General features: G+C 42.2%; 1 protein-coding gene across 1 annotated transcript in view; it reads right to left on the minus strand.

The window, feature by feature from the left end:
• Nucleotides 1-13,274, minus strand: part of ARHGAP15 (Rho GTPase activating protein 15) — a 690,583-nt gene that overhangs the window by 154,770 nt on the left and 522,539 nt on the right. Inside the window, exon 13 of the mRNA XM_077273018.1 lies at nt 6,721-6,855. Within this exon, the coding sequence (XP_077129133.1) occupies nt 6,721-6,855 (135 nt within the window). The remainder of the gene's footprint in view (nt 1-6,720; nt 6,856-13,274) is intronic.

Below are 13,274 nucleotides of genomic sequence, written 5' to 3' on the forward strand. Positions count from 1 at the left end.
GAGACGCAGATAGGTAGCGAGAGATCATAGAATCCTAGAATGTTACAGTTGGAGGGGACCTCCAGGGTGGTCGTGTCCAACCCCTGCTCAATGTCCAACCCCCTGCTCAATATCAATGAGATATCTGATCATCTTTCATCTCCAAGCCCTATTTAGCCACACAATATGTTAGGGTACCGTCACACAGTGCCATTTTCATCGCTACGACGGCACGATTCGTGACGTTCTAGCGATATCGTTACGATATCGCTGTGTCTGACACGCTACTGCGATCAGACATCACGCTGAGAATCGTACGTCGTAGCAGGTCGTTTGGAACTTTCTTTCGTCGCTTGATCACCCGCTGACATCGCTGGATCGTTGTGTGTGACAGCGATCCAGCGATGTGTTTGCTTGTAACCAGGGTAAACATCGGGTAACTAAGCGCAGGGCCGCGCTTAGTAACCCGATGTTTACCCTGGTTACCAGCGTAAACGTAAAAAAAACAAACACTACATACTCACATTCCGGTGTCTGTCCTCCGGCGTCTCAGCTTCTCTGCACTGTGAGCGCCTGCCGGCCGGAAAGCGAGCACAGCGGTGACGTCACCGCTCTGCTTTCCGGCTATGGTGCTTACACAGTGCAGAGAAGCAGAATGCCAGGGGACAGACACCGGAATGTGAGTATGTACTGTTTGTTTTTTTTATGTTTACGCTGGTAACCAGGGTAAACATCAGGTTACTAAGCGCGGCCCTGCGCTTAGTAACCCGATGTTTACCCTGGTTACCCGGGGACTTCGGCATCGCTCCAGCGCCGTGATTGCAACGTGTGACCGCAGTCTACGACGCTGGAGCGATAATCATACGACGCTGCGACGTCACGGATCGTGCCGTCGTAGCGATGAAAATGGCACTGTGTGACGGTACCCTTATAGGTGTGTCCCGCAATTGACACATTGTAAAACAAAGAAAGGAAAACACTAAAATGGATGAAAATAAAAAAAATATATATAAAAACAAATATACCACATAGCTAGATGGAACCAATGGTAATATTCCATGTTCCTGTATATATTTTAACCTCATAAAACTGCTGAAAAAAAGACGGTATCCTATTCCAGAGTACCATAACCTTCAGCCTATCCAGAAGACATCAAACAAAAAATGGGGAACTTATTGAAATTACAAGGCGTGAAACCTATCGGAGAAAACAGCGGGTGCGATCTTAGTTACTCAGAGCCGAAATTGCCGTTATTAAAGTCATTATTGTATTCTGACTATTGATTTACCTCATCCATTTAGGACACATCGCAGCCAAAATCTGAAAAAGTGAGCTCCTAGCTGACATAGCCAAACCCCAACTGTGCTGGCAGTGCTCAGGCCGAGAGGTATAGGTTACATAGGCATTTGTCATCTGGCACAGCCACGCACATTAAAAGCATAAAGAATAATATTTCAGGGCGAACAACAAGTATTTGTATGAAAGCACAAACAATGGTGCACAATAAAATGGCCAATGTAAAATGGACACTTATCTCTAGAGGCAAGGATCACATGAAATCACGTGATCCGGGCACTGGTCCCATCGGTATCTCACATCTCAAGTCATGTTCTCCGTCGTCTCCATGGACCTAACTTTTACGCAGTATGTAACCTATAACTTTGACACTTCAATTGCCGAACAAGACAAAAACCACAAATATTTTTTTCATAAATAAGTATTGGAGCGTTTTCTGCCAAAGCAGGAAAATAAAACATTTAGAAATGTATGTCAGATGTGGGATGTTTGGAAAATATGTCGAAAGAAAGGTAAAGTGCTGAAATGGACCGGAATGACCTTAACCCAACTTTTGTGAGGTTTCCAAAAAAGTGTTTCATACACGATAAAACAACACGAGACACATCAGTGGGGACGTTTTACAATCATTTCTATTGAAATTGTATCTTCTTATAATAATACAGTGGCCGTAATAAGTAATCAGTGGTGACTTTTTATAGAAATTTTACTACACTGCCTAACTTGCCAACATATTCAGTTTTGACACCTTTTCATCTTTGGCAATTTACTATACTTGGTAATAAGAGCTCCAAAAAGTTTAGGTTGGGTATTTGTAACTGTCTTATACTTTAAAGGGGTTGTCTGTCGAAAAGAAGTAATCCGCTATTTACAGTAAAGGTGATAACTAGTAGATCGTAGAGGTCCGTCCACTGAAGCCTGCACTGATCGGCAGAACAGGGCACTTTTCTCCCCATTAGAATGGATGACCACTGATCCATTTATTCCCTATGAGGCTGCCAAGCTCTGCACTAGGCTTTTTATGGCAGCCCCATAAAGAATGAATGAAGCAGCGGCCGGGCGACTTGCCACACCATTTTATTATGGAGGGATAAAAACTCCATTTGAGTTAAAAAATTCACTGTTCTGATGATCGGTGCAGGTCCCAGCGGTTAGTCTCCCAAGATCAGCAAGTTAACATCCATCCAGTTGAGAGGTAATAACTGGACAACCCCTTTAAAAAGAGTTGCAATGAGGTCAGGAATAATTTCCAATCCAAAAACTCATCTACAGACAGCCTATTTTGAGGTATTGCCCCTCATCAGTGTCGATCAGAGTCTGGCTTTAGTTTCTTTTCTTCAACGAGAAAGCCAGTCTGCATACTTTTCTCCTATGGGGCTTTGACTGTAAAACTCCATACTCAGCTGGTCACTTCATGGAGAAACACCACTTCACCCATATTAGTAATCATAACTTTTTATTTTCAAGATCTCCGATTACTATCTATCAATGAATGAAAACACTCTTATTGAAGGATGAAAAACTGTTCTAGATTTGTCCTACTAAGTTAGGTGAGGAATCGATGTAATGTGTCAGTCTATGTCATCTAATGAGACTTAGACGGGTTGTCCACTACTTAAACATTGAAGAAGACCTATTCTGAGAATAAGTCATCAAAGTCTGTTCAGTGCGGGTCTGACACCTGGCATGTTCTCAGTGTCGGACAGAACAGACCAGTTGCGGAGCTGCACGGCGCAGGTTGGTCTCCTGCATAGTGGCCATTCACAGTTGCTGCACATCCGCCACCTCTTCAAATCAATAGTGGGCAGATATGCATTACCTGTCCACCGCCACTATTCCGTAGTCTGAGCTGTGCCATGCCACTCAGTAAATGAGCAGTTCTGTCCATCGCTGACACTGAGAACAGCAGATCGGTAGAGGTGCCGGATGTCCCACTGCAACTGACCAGACATTAATGACCTATCCTAAGGACTGGCCATCAATGTTAAAGTAGTGGACAACCTCTTTATGCAAATCTGGTGCACACCATGTTCCTGTCCTGAAGTCCAGCTTTACAGCCCTTAAAAATGGTATATGTGACAGGTGCCTAACTTTTCATTATATAGTCATTAAGCTTTAGCAAAATTACTCTTGTTATTTCTAGAGCTTTCGGATGACAACCCGGTTGGGACGATTAGCAACGAGGAAAGCCACTTATCCCTCTTTCCTCATTATCTGCTCCTCACACACCAGCCTCTATCTTTACTGATTGCAATTCACTACCCATTAAAATGTACCCCCTTTGCTTATTTTGTTAGAGGTACAACTGAGGTGACTTAAAAGTTACAATTGATTTATGAGTTACAAATTTTCTATGAGTAGTTGTCAGTTCCCTTCCCCCACTCCTTCTAAAAGCATATGCAAAAATTAGGTTGAGAACTATACCTTGTACTGCTGAACTATTGCCATCTTTGTCCACATTTTACCTTTTAGAGAAGCAGGTTGTAGCCCAGAGCTGCTCGTGTAATTGGAAGTTGCAATAAAAGTCAGTTGTTTTGGCTCCTGTGACCTCTGTATGGGGTCACCACCACCATGAGTACTAGTATACACATCCAGTTAGTTCAGATATTCTCTTTCTCCTCTCTTCTTTTTTGTCACGTTTATGTTTTCTACTCTCATACTCATTTCTAGCTATAGATGTGTCCTTTTACATATCATCTTGACTCAACATATCTTGAGATGAGTTGCACGGGAAGACCAACTTAAAAAGACACAAAACATGAATTTTGGATATTTTATTGGGAGATGTTTATGCTATATGGGTCTATATGTGGCCTCCGAGTGGTTTTGATATGGGTTGCATCCGGTCAAGGGTTTTGCTAGCACGTCATGATAAGGTGATGAATTTATATTGTGAAAAAATTGGATTCACTAAAGGTACCTTCACACTAAGCGACTTTACAACTATAGCGATCCGTGACGTTGCAGCGTCCTGGCTAGCGATATCGTTGTGTTTGACACGCAGCAGCGATCAGGATCCCGCAGTGAGATCGCTGGTCCTTGCTGAAAGTCCAGAACTTTATTTCGTCGCTGGATCTCCCGCTGACATCGCTGAATCGGTGTGTGTGACACCGATCCAGCGATGTCTTCCCTGGTAACCAGGGTAAACATCGGGTTACTAAGCACAGGGCCGCGCTTAGTAACCCGACGTTTACCCTGGTTACCATTGTAAATGTAAAAAAAAAAAAACACATACTCACATTCCGGTGCCCGGCGTCCGCTTCCCTGCACTCCTCCTGCATCCTGTGTAAGTGCCGGCCGTAAAGCAGAGAGGTGACGTCACCGCTCTGCTCTGTGGGAGATGCCGGAGATGTTCAGTGCTGACACAGGATGCAGGAGGAGTGCAGGGAAGCGGACGCCGGGCACCGGAATGTGAGTATGTGTTTTTTTTTTAACTTTTACAATGGTAACCAGGGTAAACATCGGGTTACTAAGCTCGGCCCTGCGCTTAGTAACCTGATGTTTACCCTGGTTACCCGGGGACTTTGGCATAGTTGGTCGCTGGAGAGCCGTCTGTGTGACAGCTCTCCAGCGACCACACAACGACGAAACAGAGACGCTGCAGCGATCGGCATCGTTGTCTGTATCGCTGCAGCGTCGCTTAGTGTGAAGGTACATTAACAAAATGTTAAGGGTGAACATATTTGTACAATAAATCTGTTGTCTTATGAAATAAAGCATCTTTATTCAGTAAACTGCTTGACAAACAGCTGATTTTGGTAGCTACAGGGGAACTTTAGAATTAATGAAGTTGTCCGGAACTTTAACATTGATGGCCTTTTCTCAGGCTAGGATAGGGGGTACAACATCCGGCACCCGCGTATGATCAGCTGTTCCTAATGTCAATGGCTGCTGGAAATGCTCAGCACAGCTCTATCCACTGTATAGTGGCCATGGTCAGGCTCTGCACTTCCACCCCTGATTCAATATAATAGGGGACGGACGTTCAGTAACCGGCCACGGTCATTATTCTGCCAACAGAACGCTGGAAGCACTTGATCAGCAGAGTTGCCTGGTGTCACAACCTCACCGATCAGACATCTATGACCTATCCTAAGTATCGGCCATCAATGTTAAAGCCCTGGACAACGCCTTTAAATATCACCATTCCATTAAATAACTGTCTGTGAAGTATGTAGACCTGACAACCCTCATCTATCCTTCCACTGCACCTGCCATTCGGTACTCCGATCCTCACAACTTCTTCCAGCCTCAGGTCTTCTCTTTAGGTGTTCAGATGCTGAATAAGCCTCACGCACTTATGTGTTTGCCATTCATCACATCCCACGAGACCACATGAAGCTTAGTAAGCACCAGAAGACCCAAAGAGAAGACCAAAGATTGGGGGCCAGAGGAAGATCCAAAGTGAAGACTGGAGAATCGGTCCGGAAGCTGCAGTTATGCTACGTTCACATTTGCGTTGTGCGTCGCAGCGTCGGACGCTGCAGCGTCGCCGCATGCGTCATGCGCCCCTATATTTAACATGGGGGCGCATGGATATGCGTTGCGTTTTGGGATGCATGTATCCTTTTTGGCGCAAGCGGCATGGCGCAGAGGACGCAGCATGATGCATTTTTTTTGCATTCAAAAATAGAACGCATGCGTCGCAAAATGCAGCGTTGTGCATGCGTTGTGCATGCATTGTTCCTGCGTTGTGCGTTGCGTCGCCGATGCTGTGGCACACAACGCAAATGTGAACGTAGCGTTAGAAGACAGGTGAGTATATCATTTTGTAACCCATTCTCTTCCCTCCACTAATTATGTTTTTGTGTCTGGAGACACTTCAGAGCATAATAAATGTGTTTCGGAGGCACTTTTGATTCCAACTAAATCGAACCCAAAACAAATTTTAAGGAATTCGCTCAACTCTAAAAACAATAAGGTAAGAGGAACACTCCTCTTCTTTGGGTTTCCATTCATTTCAAAAGTAGCAGACAGAAGAGAAACTACAGAATTAGCTAAAATATAACATTTTAACTTAAAAAGGTGAAAATTAAAATAAAAATAAAGTAAAAAAAAAATTAACAAAATATCTGTAATACCCTAAAGTCGCATTAGACAGTAAATAACTTGCGACTGCGCCCTATTCTTGTCGTCTCCGGTAAATTTTACTTCCTATATCTCACCGAAGCAGGCAAAACTAAAATTTGGCGACTGCTTTAAATCCGTAATCCTGAATAGAATGGTTCTAAAAAGGAACCGAGGAAAGTAATTATTAGCGTGAAATCATGTGATGTCACATTCCGCTCGTTTATTCGTTTTTGTAAAAAAAAAAAATAAATAAAAAGACCGCTTTTACAATTGGAAAAATAATCTCTTGAAAGTAATAATAAAATAAAAAGTAGCAGAAGAATTCTTTATTATTTTTTTTGCACTTTCAAAAAAATTAAAAAAAATTGCACTTACTTATTGCTTCCACAAACTGCTCAAAGAAGCTATGTGGGAACAGAGGATCCGGCAGCTCTCGGAAAAACATCTTGAGTGCTCCAGTGACAACGTGTATGTCCTCCCACTGGCTGTCGTCCAAATTCAGCTTCTCTTCTGGGAAAACACGAGGAGAAATGGAACAACTGGTTTTAATGAAACAATTACAAGACACTAATTATTATGTTAATGTTTCCCTACTATCATCAGCAACCGTTAACAGCCTTCTGCACCTAGAGGTTTGGTGCGGTGCTTGTTTTTTTTTTTTTTTCCAACGCTAGAAAAGGAACGTATTCAATGAAATACCATCTGTAGGAATGCAGCTAACGAAAAAAAAAAATTACAGGAGATACAAAGAGACATGGCATTGACATAACATGTCAGATACATTTATTCCCATAATGCATCGGCATAGAAATTAGAATTACAGCTCGACATGATTCAAAGCCATTTGCTTTTTATTCGGGAGGTCGAGGGGCTCAGTTGCCAAAGCTGAGCAACTCAAGGGACCGACCTAAGGCCTAACGGAGCCAACATGAGACATATGCTAAGTGCGGCAATAGAAAATAAGCTATTACGTTACATATGCTGGCCGTGCAATGTGCTGGGGAATTATAGGTAAAGGCATTGTCACATTTGTTTGTGGCTGACAGCAACATCAACTAGGAAAATGCACAAGAGGGGAAGGCGGAGGAGGAGGAGGGGGTGCAAATCCTCTTTTTAATGATTTCAATAATGTTTCCGTTTTCAACTCAGCAAGGTAGACGGCGGGAGCAACAATGCTAGGCGGACCCCTGTTGGTCTACCTAGGCTGTGTAAATCTGTCAGGAACGATAACGTGCCAGACACACAAAAAAAACGAGTCTTCTTCCAGCCGTCGCCGGTTACACACAGGAGAACGTTTTGTTTGAAGCTAACCTGAACCGAGAATCTTTTTGCGAAATTAGAAAAGAGAGAACCTAAATACAATATTTAATTAGGAAGAATGAAATAATTATCCTCCATTGCTCGGCGTTATCAGGTTGTATTTGTTAAAACATCAAACGTGCAGTAATTATATGATGGCGCACGCACCTCGCTACTCAGTGACAACTTTTTGTAATTGTTACGTTGGGAAATTAATACTTATATTTAATTAGGTTAGGTGGAAGTGCCGGTAACGCTGCAATACAAAGCTTAGAAAAAAAAAAAAGTTCAGGTAGAGCAGAAGACTGGAGACGAGACAATCTATCCAATTTGCTTTAAATTTTCATTTGAAAAATTTAAAAATAGATTGGACCTAATTTTTTTGCTGGCTTCAAGTTTGCTTGATTGTTTTTAGAGCTGAAAAGGAGTTTTTTTTTTAAAAAAAAATCATTATGCGCACCTCACCCTACTCCTGCTCTGGTGCTGAAGCTTCCCACCTCCGCTGGCTCCCGTCAAAAGAGGCCAACGCATTAATGTCATGTGACCTCTATTGAGCACCACAAGTTCCAAAGAGTGCAGAAAACTCAAGACAGATGAGAAAAATGAAGCTGGAGGGAGGTAGTGAACCAACGAAGGATCGGGCATATTGCTCCAGTGCCTGGACAAGTGATGGGCAAGTTGAGTATAATTTTTTTTATTTTTAAATCATTCCATTTATTGTCAAAAAAAAATCCAGCTAACTCCCCAGCAGGTGCATGGATCACATGGTCTGTGTGCAGCAATGGTAAAGAGGTGAATTTCCTTGCTCTTCCATTTATTGTGTTTTAGCGAGACCTCATAACACAATAATCAGTGTTGAATAGCAATTTGACTCACGTTGAATGCATTCACTGTGAATTGAATTTCCTGACCAAATTCGAGCAAGTCCGGGGAATTAAATTTCACCAGGTTCGATCATATTTGTAGACCGTTATTAAGTCTCCTCTTAGCCTTCTTTTTGCAAAAAGACAATCGCATACAAGACAAGACTTCTCCCGTGCTTCCCCCCTACTCTGGAACTCTCTACCTCAAAATATCAGACTCTCGCCTACCGTGGAAACCTTAAAAATGAACCTGAAGACCTACCTCTTCCGACAAACCTGCAACCTGTAGTAATCACCAATCCTCCAAACCGCTGTATCCTCACCCATCCCTTGTAGATTGTGAGCCCTCGCGGGCAGGGTCCTCTCTCCTCCTGTACCAGTCGTTACTTTTATTCTGTAAGATTACTGTTCACTTTTATGTATACCCCTTTTCACATGTAAAGCGCAATGCAATAAATGGTGCAATAATAACAAATAATAATAAGAGGAGAATAAATAGCTGTCTACAAATATCTGAAGGACTTTCACATTGTAGAGGGATCATCCTTATTCTCATTTGCACATGGAAACACGAGAAGCAATGGAATGAAACTGAAAAGCAGAAGATACAGATGAAATACTAGAAAAAACTTTTTTACAGTGAGGGAGAACAATGAGTGGAACAGGTGGCCACGAGAAGTGGTGAGTTCTCCTTCAATGGAAGTCTTCAAACAGAGTCTGGTCAGACATCTGTCTCGGATGGTTTAGTGAATCCTGCATTGAGTAGAGGGTGGGACACGATGACCCTGGAGGTCCCTTCCAACTCCAACCTTCTAGCATTCTATCCCCAACAGTAGACTGTGATAGGATAAGCTAGAGACAGATTAGCACTTGAAGACTAGAGTCTTCAAGGTTTACAAAATATTGATGTAAAGAATTCCCCTTTATTTGCAATGTTAAAATCCATTTACAAATTGCTAAAAGTTATATGTACACTACATTTAAAATTATGGGACCCAGGCGTGACTGCTACTTCTGCATTCTCTATTGCAAACTCCCAAATTAAGAGAACATATAAACTCAAAGAAGATGTTCCACTGCTCCTAGTTCTTAGAGGGATTGTCCCAAAGGGTAATATAATGAACTATCTGCAGGAAATGATGTAAAATAACAAACCAATTATTACTTACCAGTCAGATTTAGTGCTCAGATGGTCCTGGACGGTTATTTCTGGTCATGCAGTGATGATGTATCCAATGTACCATGGCTGCTGAAGCCAATCACTGGCCTCAGTGGTCACATGACGCACATCACATTATCACTGTTGAGGCCAGTGATTGGTTGCAGAAAATGTACACGAATACCCTTGCAGATCGGATGATGCTGTATCGGTGCTGGATTTGATAGCTAAGTAATGGATGGTTTATCATTTTATAATAATTCTTGCAAGAAATTTAATGTGCCATACTCCTAATTTAACATACTTTTTAACATCAACTTTAAGATGCTACAAATATTGCATGTTTAGATCAATTTGCAGTTATGGGACCTTTTCTTAACTTATTAAAGAGTCTGAATGATTGCCCTGAATTAAAAAAAGGGCTTATAAATATTCTTTTGAGGAACCAGAGACTGTTAATCCTGGGGACTGGACTGTAGAGGACGTTTATTTATGCCACCTCCAAATGGACAAAGTTACTAACCAGGTCTAACAATGGATTTGTACAGAGGTAGTATAATGCTCTCATCATGTGTATTAAAAGAGGTTTGGATACACATGATGAGAGCATTATACTACCTCTGTACAAAACCCTGGTTAGACCGCACATGGAGTACTGTGTACCATTTTGGGCACCGGTGCTCAGGAAGGATATAATAGAACTAGAGCGAGCACAAAGGAGGGCAACAACATTAATAAAGGGGAAGGGGGAACTACAATACCCAGAGAGATTAACAAAATAAGGATTATTTAGTCTAAAAAAAAAGACGACTGAGGGGTGGTCTAATAACCATGTATAAGTATATAAGGGGAAAATACAAATATCTCTCCGAGGATCTGTTTATACCAAGGAAAGTGATGGTCACAAGGGGGCATTCTCTGCGTCTGGAGGAGAGAAGGTTTTTCCACCAACATAGAAGAGGATTCTTTACTGCTAGGGCAGTGAGAATCTGGAATTCCTTGCCTAAGGAAGTGGTGATGGCGAACTCAGTCAAGGGGTTCAAGAGAGGCTTGGATGTCTTCCTGGAGCATAACAATATTGTATCTTACAGCTATTAGGTTCTTTAGAAGGACGTAGATCTGTGGATTTATTCTGATGGAATATAGGCTGAATTGGATGGACAAATGTCTTTTTTCAGCCTTGCTAACTATGTTACTAATCCTGCTCCAAATTTATTAAGTGCAAACTTAGATTAGTTAGCAGTAAATGGCGCTAAAGTTATTATTGTAGCTCATGCTACAAAATTTCCCACCACTTTATTGCTTCTAAAATTTTGTGCTTAAAGTTACAATTTAATCCACACCCCTTTAGTCTAAGCCACACCAAATTTTTATCCAAGACAATACCCCTTGCCAACTGAGCATCTTAAGTGCATGATAAATAGGACTACAACCAGGTGCAAAAGTATAGATCAAAATTTTTTCCAAAATTTAACTCATTTTCCATCAAAATTGAAGTGCACTTGCAATGGTTAATGTGACAAAATGTATTCAATTCAAAAACTAGCCTTACCGAAAGAATCGCGCATTCACCTGCATTCATAGGCCTAGAGAGTCAGTATGAGGACATCTGGCGGTCTTGTTCATTAGGTTGCCCGATCTGCCCTTTTAAGTCGAATTTGTGTCCTCTCTTTACAAAACCTGCTGGCAGAGGCATATAGAAAGTACAACCCAGAATACAAAGTTCCTGTCCCGCTGCACACACCACTTTTTTTATTCAGCATGCAAGAACTTAAACATCTGGCCGATAGAACAATGGTCACGACTGGGCAGTCATCAAAAAAAAAAGTAATAACTGAATGTAACAAAACTTCTTAGGACAAATACCTAAGCCTGTCAGGGCAAAATCAAATCCAATTTTCTTTTGTTGGGGTTTGAATTGGAGAATATCCCATCAAAACTGCTTTAAAGCCACTTCTTCTCATTGATCATCAGCTGCATTGTGTGTAAAATTCCGCAACTGACGTCAATAAAGACTTTGACTTAGATGTTGACGGAGGGGGCCAAACTTCCCACAGTAGCATCTCCATAAACTTCATGTGCGTGTCAGCACGAGCGGTGGTCATCAAGTGACCTCCCTTTACATGCAATCAAGTTGATTGTTTAGACATGATCAATTACCAGCTCCCTTCTGCTCCCCCCTCGTTCTTTTTAACACTCTCCGAACACAAGACACAAGCGTACAAGAACGTACCAGTCACCAAGAAACAATGATAAGAATAGACAAAGAACCCGTTGGCTTTACTGTCACTTTAAAGAACGAGGGCTTTGCATTGTTAAAATGTGTCAGATATTTGGAAATGTCCCTCTCGCTGTGGCGCCACACCCCCTGCGTGCCCCTATAATAAAATTGGTTTTACTCCTGATTAAATCATTTTCTCCTCTCCCACTACCATACTTTTCATAATGGACCTGTGTACTCTACAGCTGGCGTTCTTCCCATGACACCAATTCTTACTTTATCTTTTAAGCACTTTGCAGCTAGGATCTCATGCAGAGGGCTTATGTTTTGTTAAGAGCTTCGTTCCTACAGAAATAGCTGAACACATGTTCTAAAAAATCTTGTACAATTTATTGCTTGAAACACATTTAGAAAATGTAAAAGTAGCTATGTCGTAATGGGGGAAAGCGCACAACGATGTGCGACGTGATCAATGGGTTTATTGGGTTAGGGATGAATACGATCTGTCACTCATGTGATAACTGCAGTCAGATACACATCTTTATGTAAAGAAAAACAGCTAAATCATAGAGTCTGGAATCCTGTGAACCAAGCTGTAACTCGAAGCTTTGGGGCCATCAGTTATTATGTGTCATACATAGAACTAGTTTCCTTATATTGGACACTCTCATGGGCTATCGTTAGTTTTATCCTACAGAGTAGCAAATTTTTAAATTTTCCAATTTTTTTTACATTTGCTTTAGGTTCGATATGTCCCAATCTGGCAAAAGATTTGAACCAAACAAAATTGTCACTACACTGGATGGGGAGGGGTGAGATAAGGCTTGATATAGGAGCATAGCAAGGTATTTGAACCCGGCATCTCCACCTTCAGGAGTTATCCGGGGAGCAGGGATAGACTAGGGAACCCCTAGTTCTAGGGACCTGGTTAGCATCCAATGTCCCAACACCATTGTGATAGTAACTCCTTGATATAGGAGCATAGCAAGGTATGTGAACCCGGCATCTCCACCTTCAGGAGTTATCCGGGGAGCAGGGATAGACTAGGGAACCCCTAGTTCTAGGGACCTGGTTAGCATTCAAAGTCCCAACACCATCGTGACAGTAACTCCTTGATATAGGAGCATTCCAAGGTATGTGAACCCGGCATCTCCACCTTCAGGAGTTATCCGGAGGAGCAGGGATAGACTAGGGAACCCCTAGTTCTAGGGACCTGAATAGCGTCCAAAGTCCCAACGCCATCGTGACAGTAACTTCTTGATATAGGAGCATAGCAAGGTACGTGAACCCGGCATCTCCACATTCAGGAGTAATCCACTGGACAGGGATAGACTAGGGCACCCCTAGTTCTACGGACCTGGATAGTGCCCAAAGTCCCAACACCATC

This window comes from Ranitomeya variabilis, chromosome 7 (assembly GCF_051348905.1).
Source record: "Ranitomeya variabilis isolate aRanVar5 chromosome 7, aRanVar5.hap1, whole genome shotgun sequence".
Taxonomy (NCBI): Eukaryota; Metazoa; Chordata; class Amphibia; order Anura; family Dendrobatidae; genus Ranitomeya; species Ranitomeya variabilis.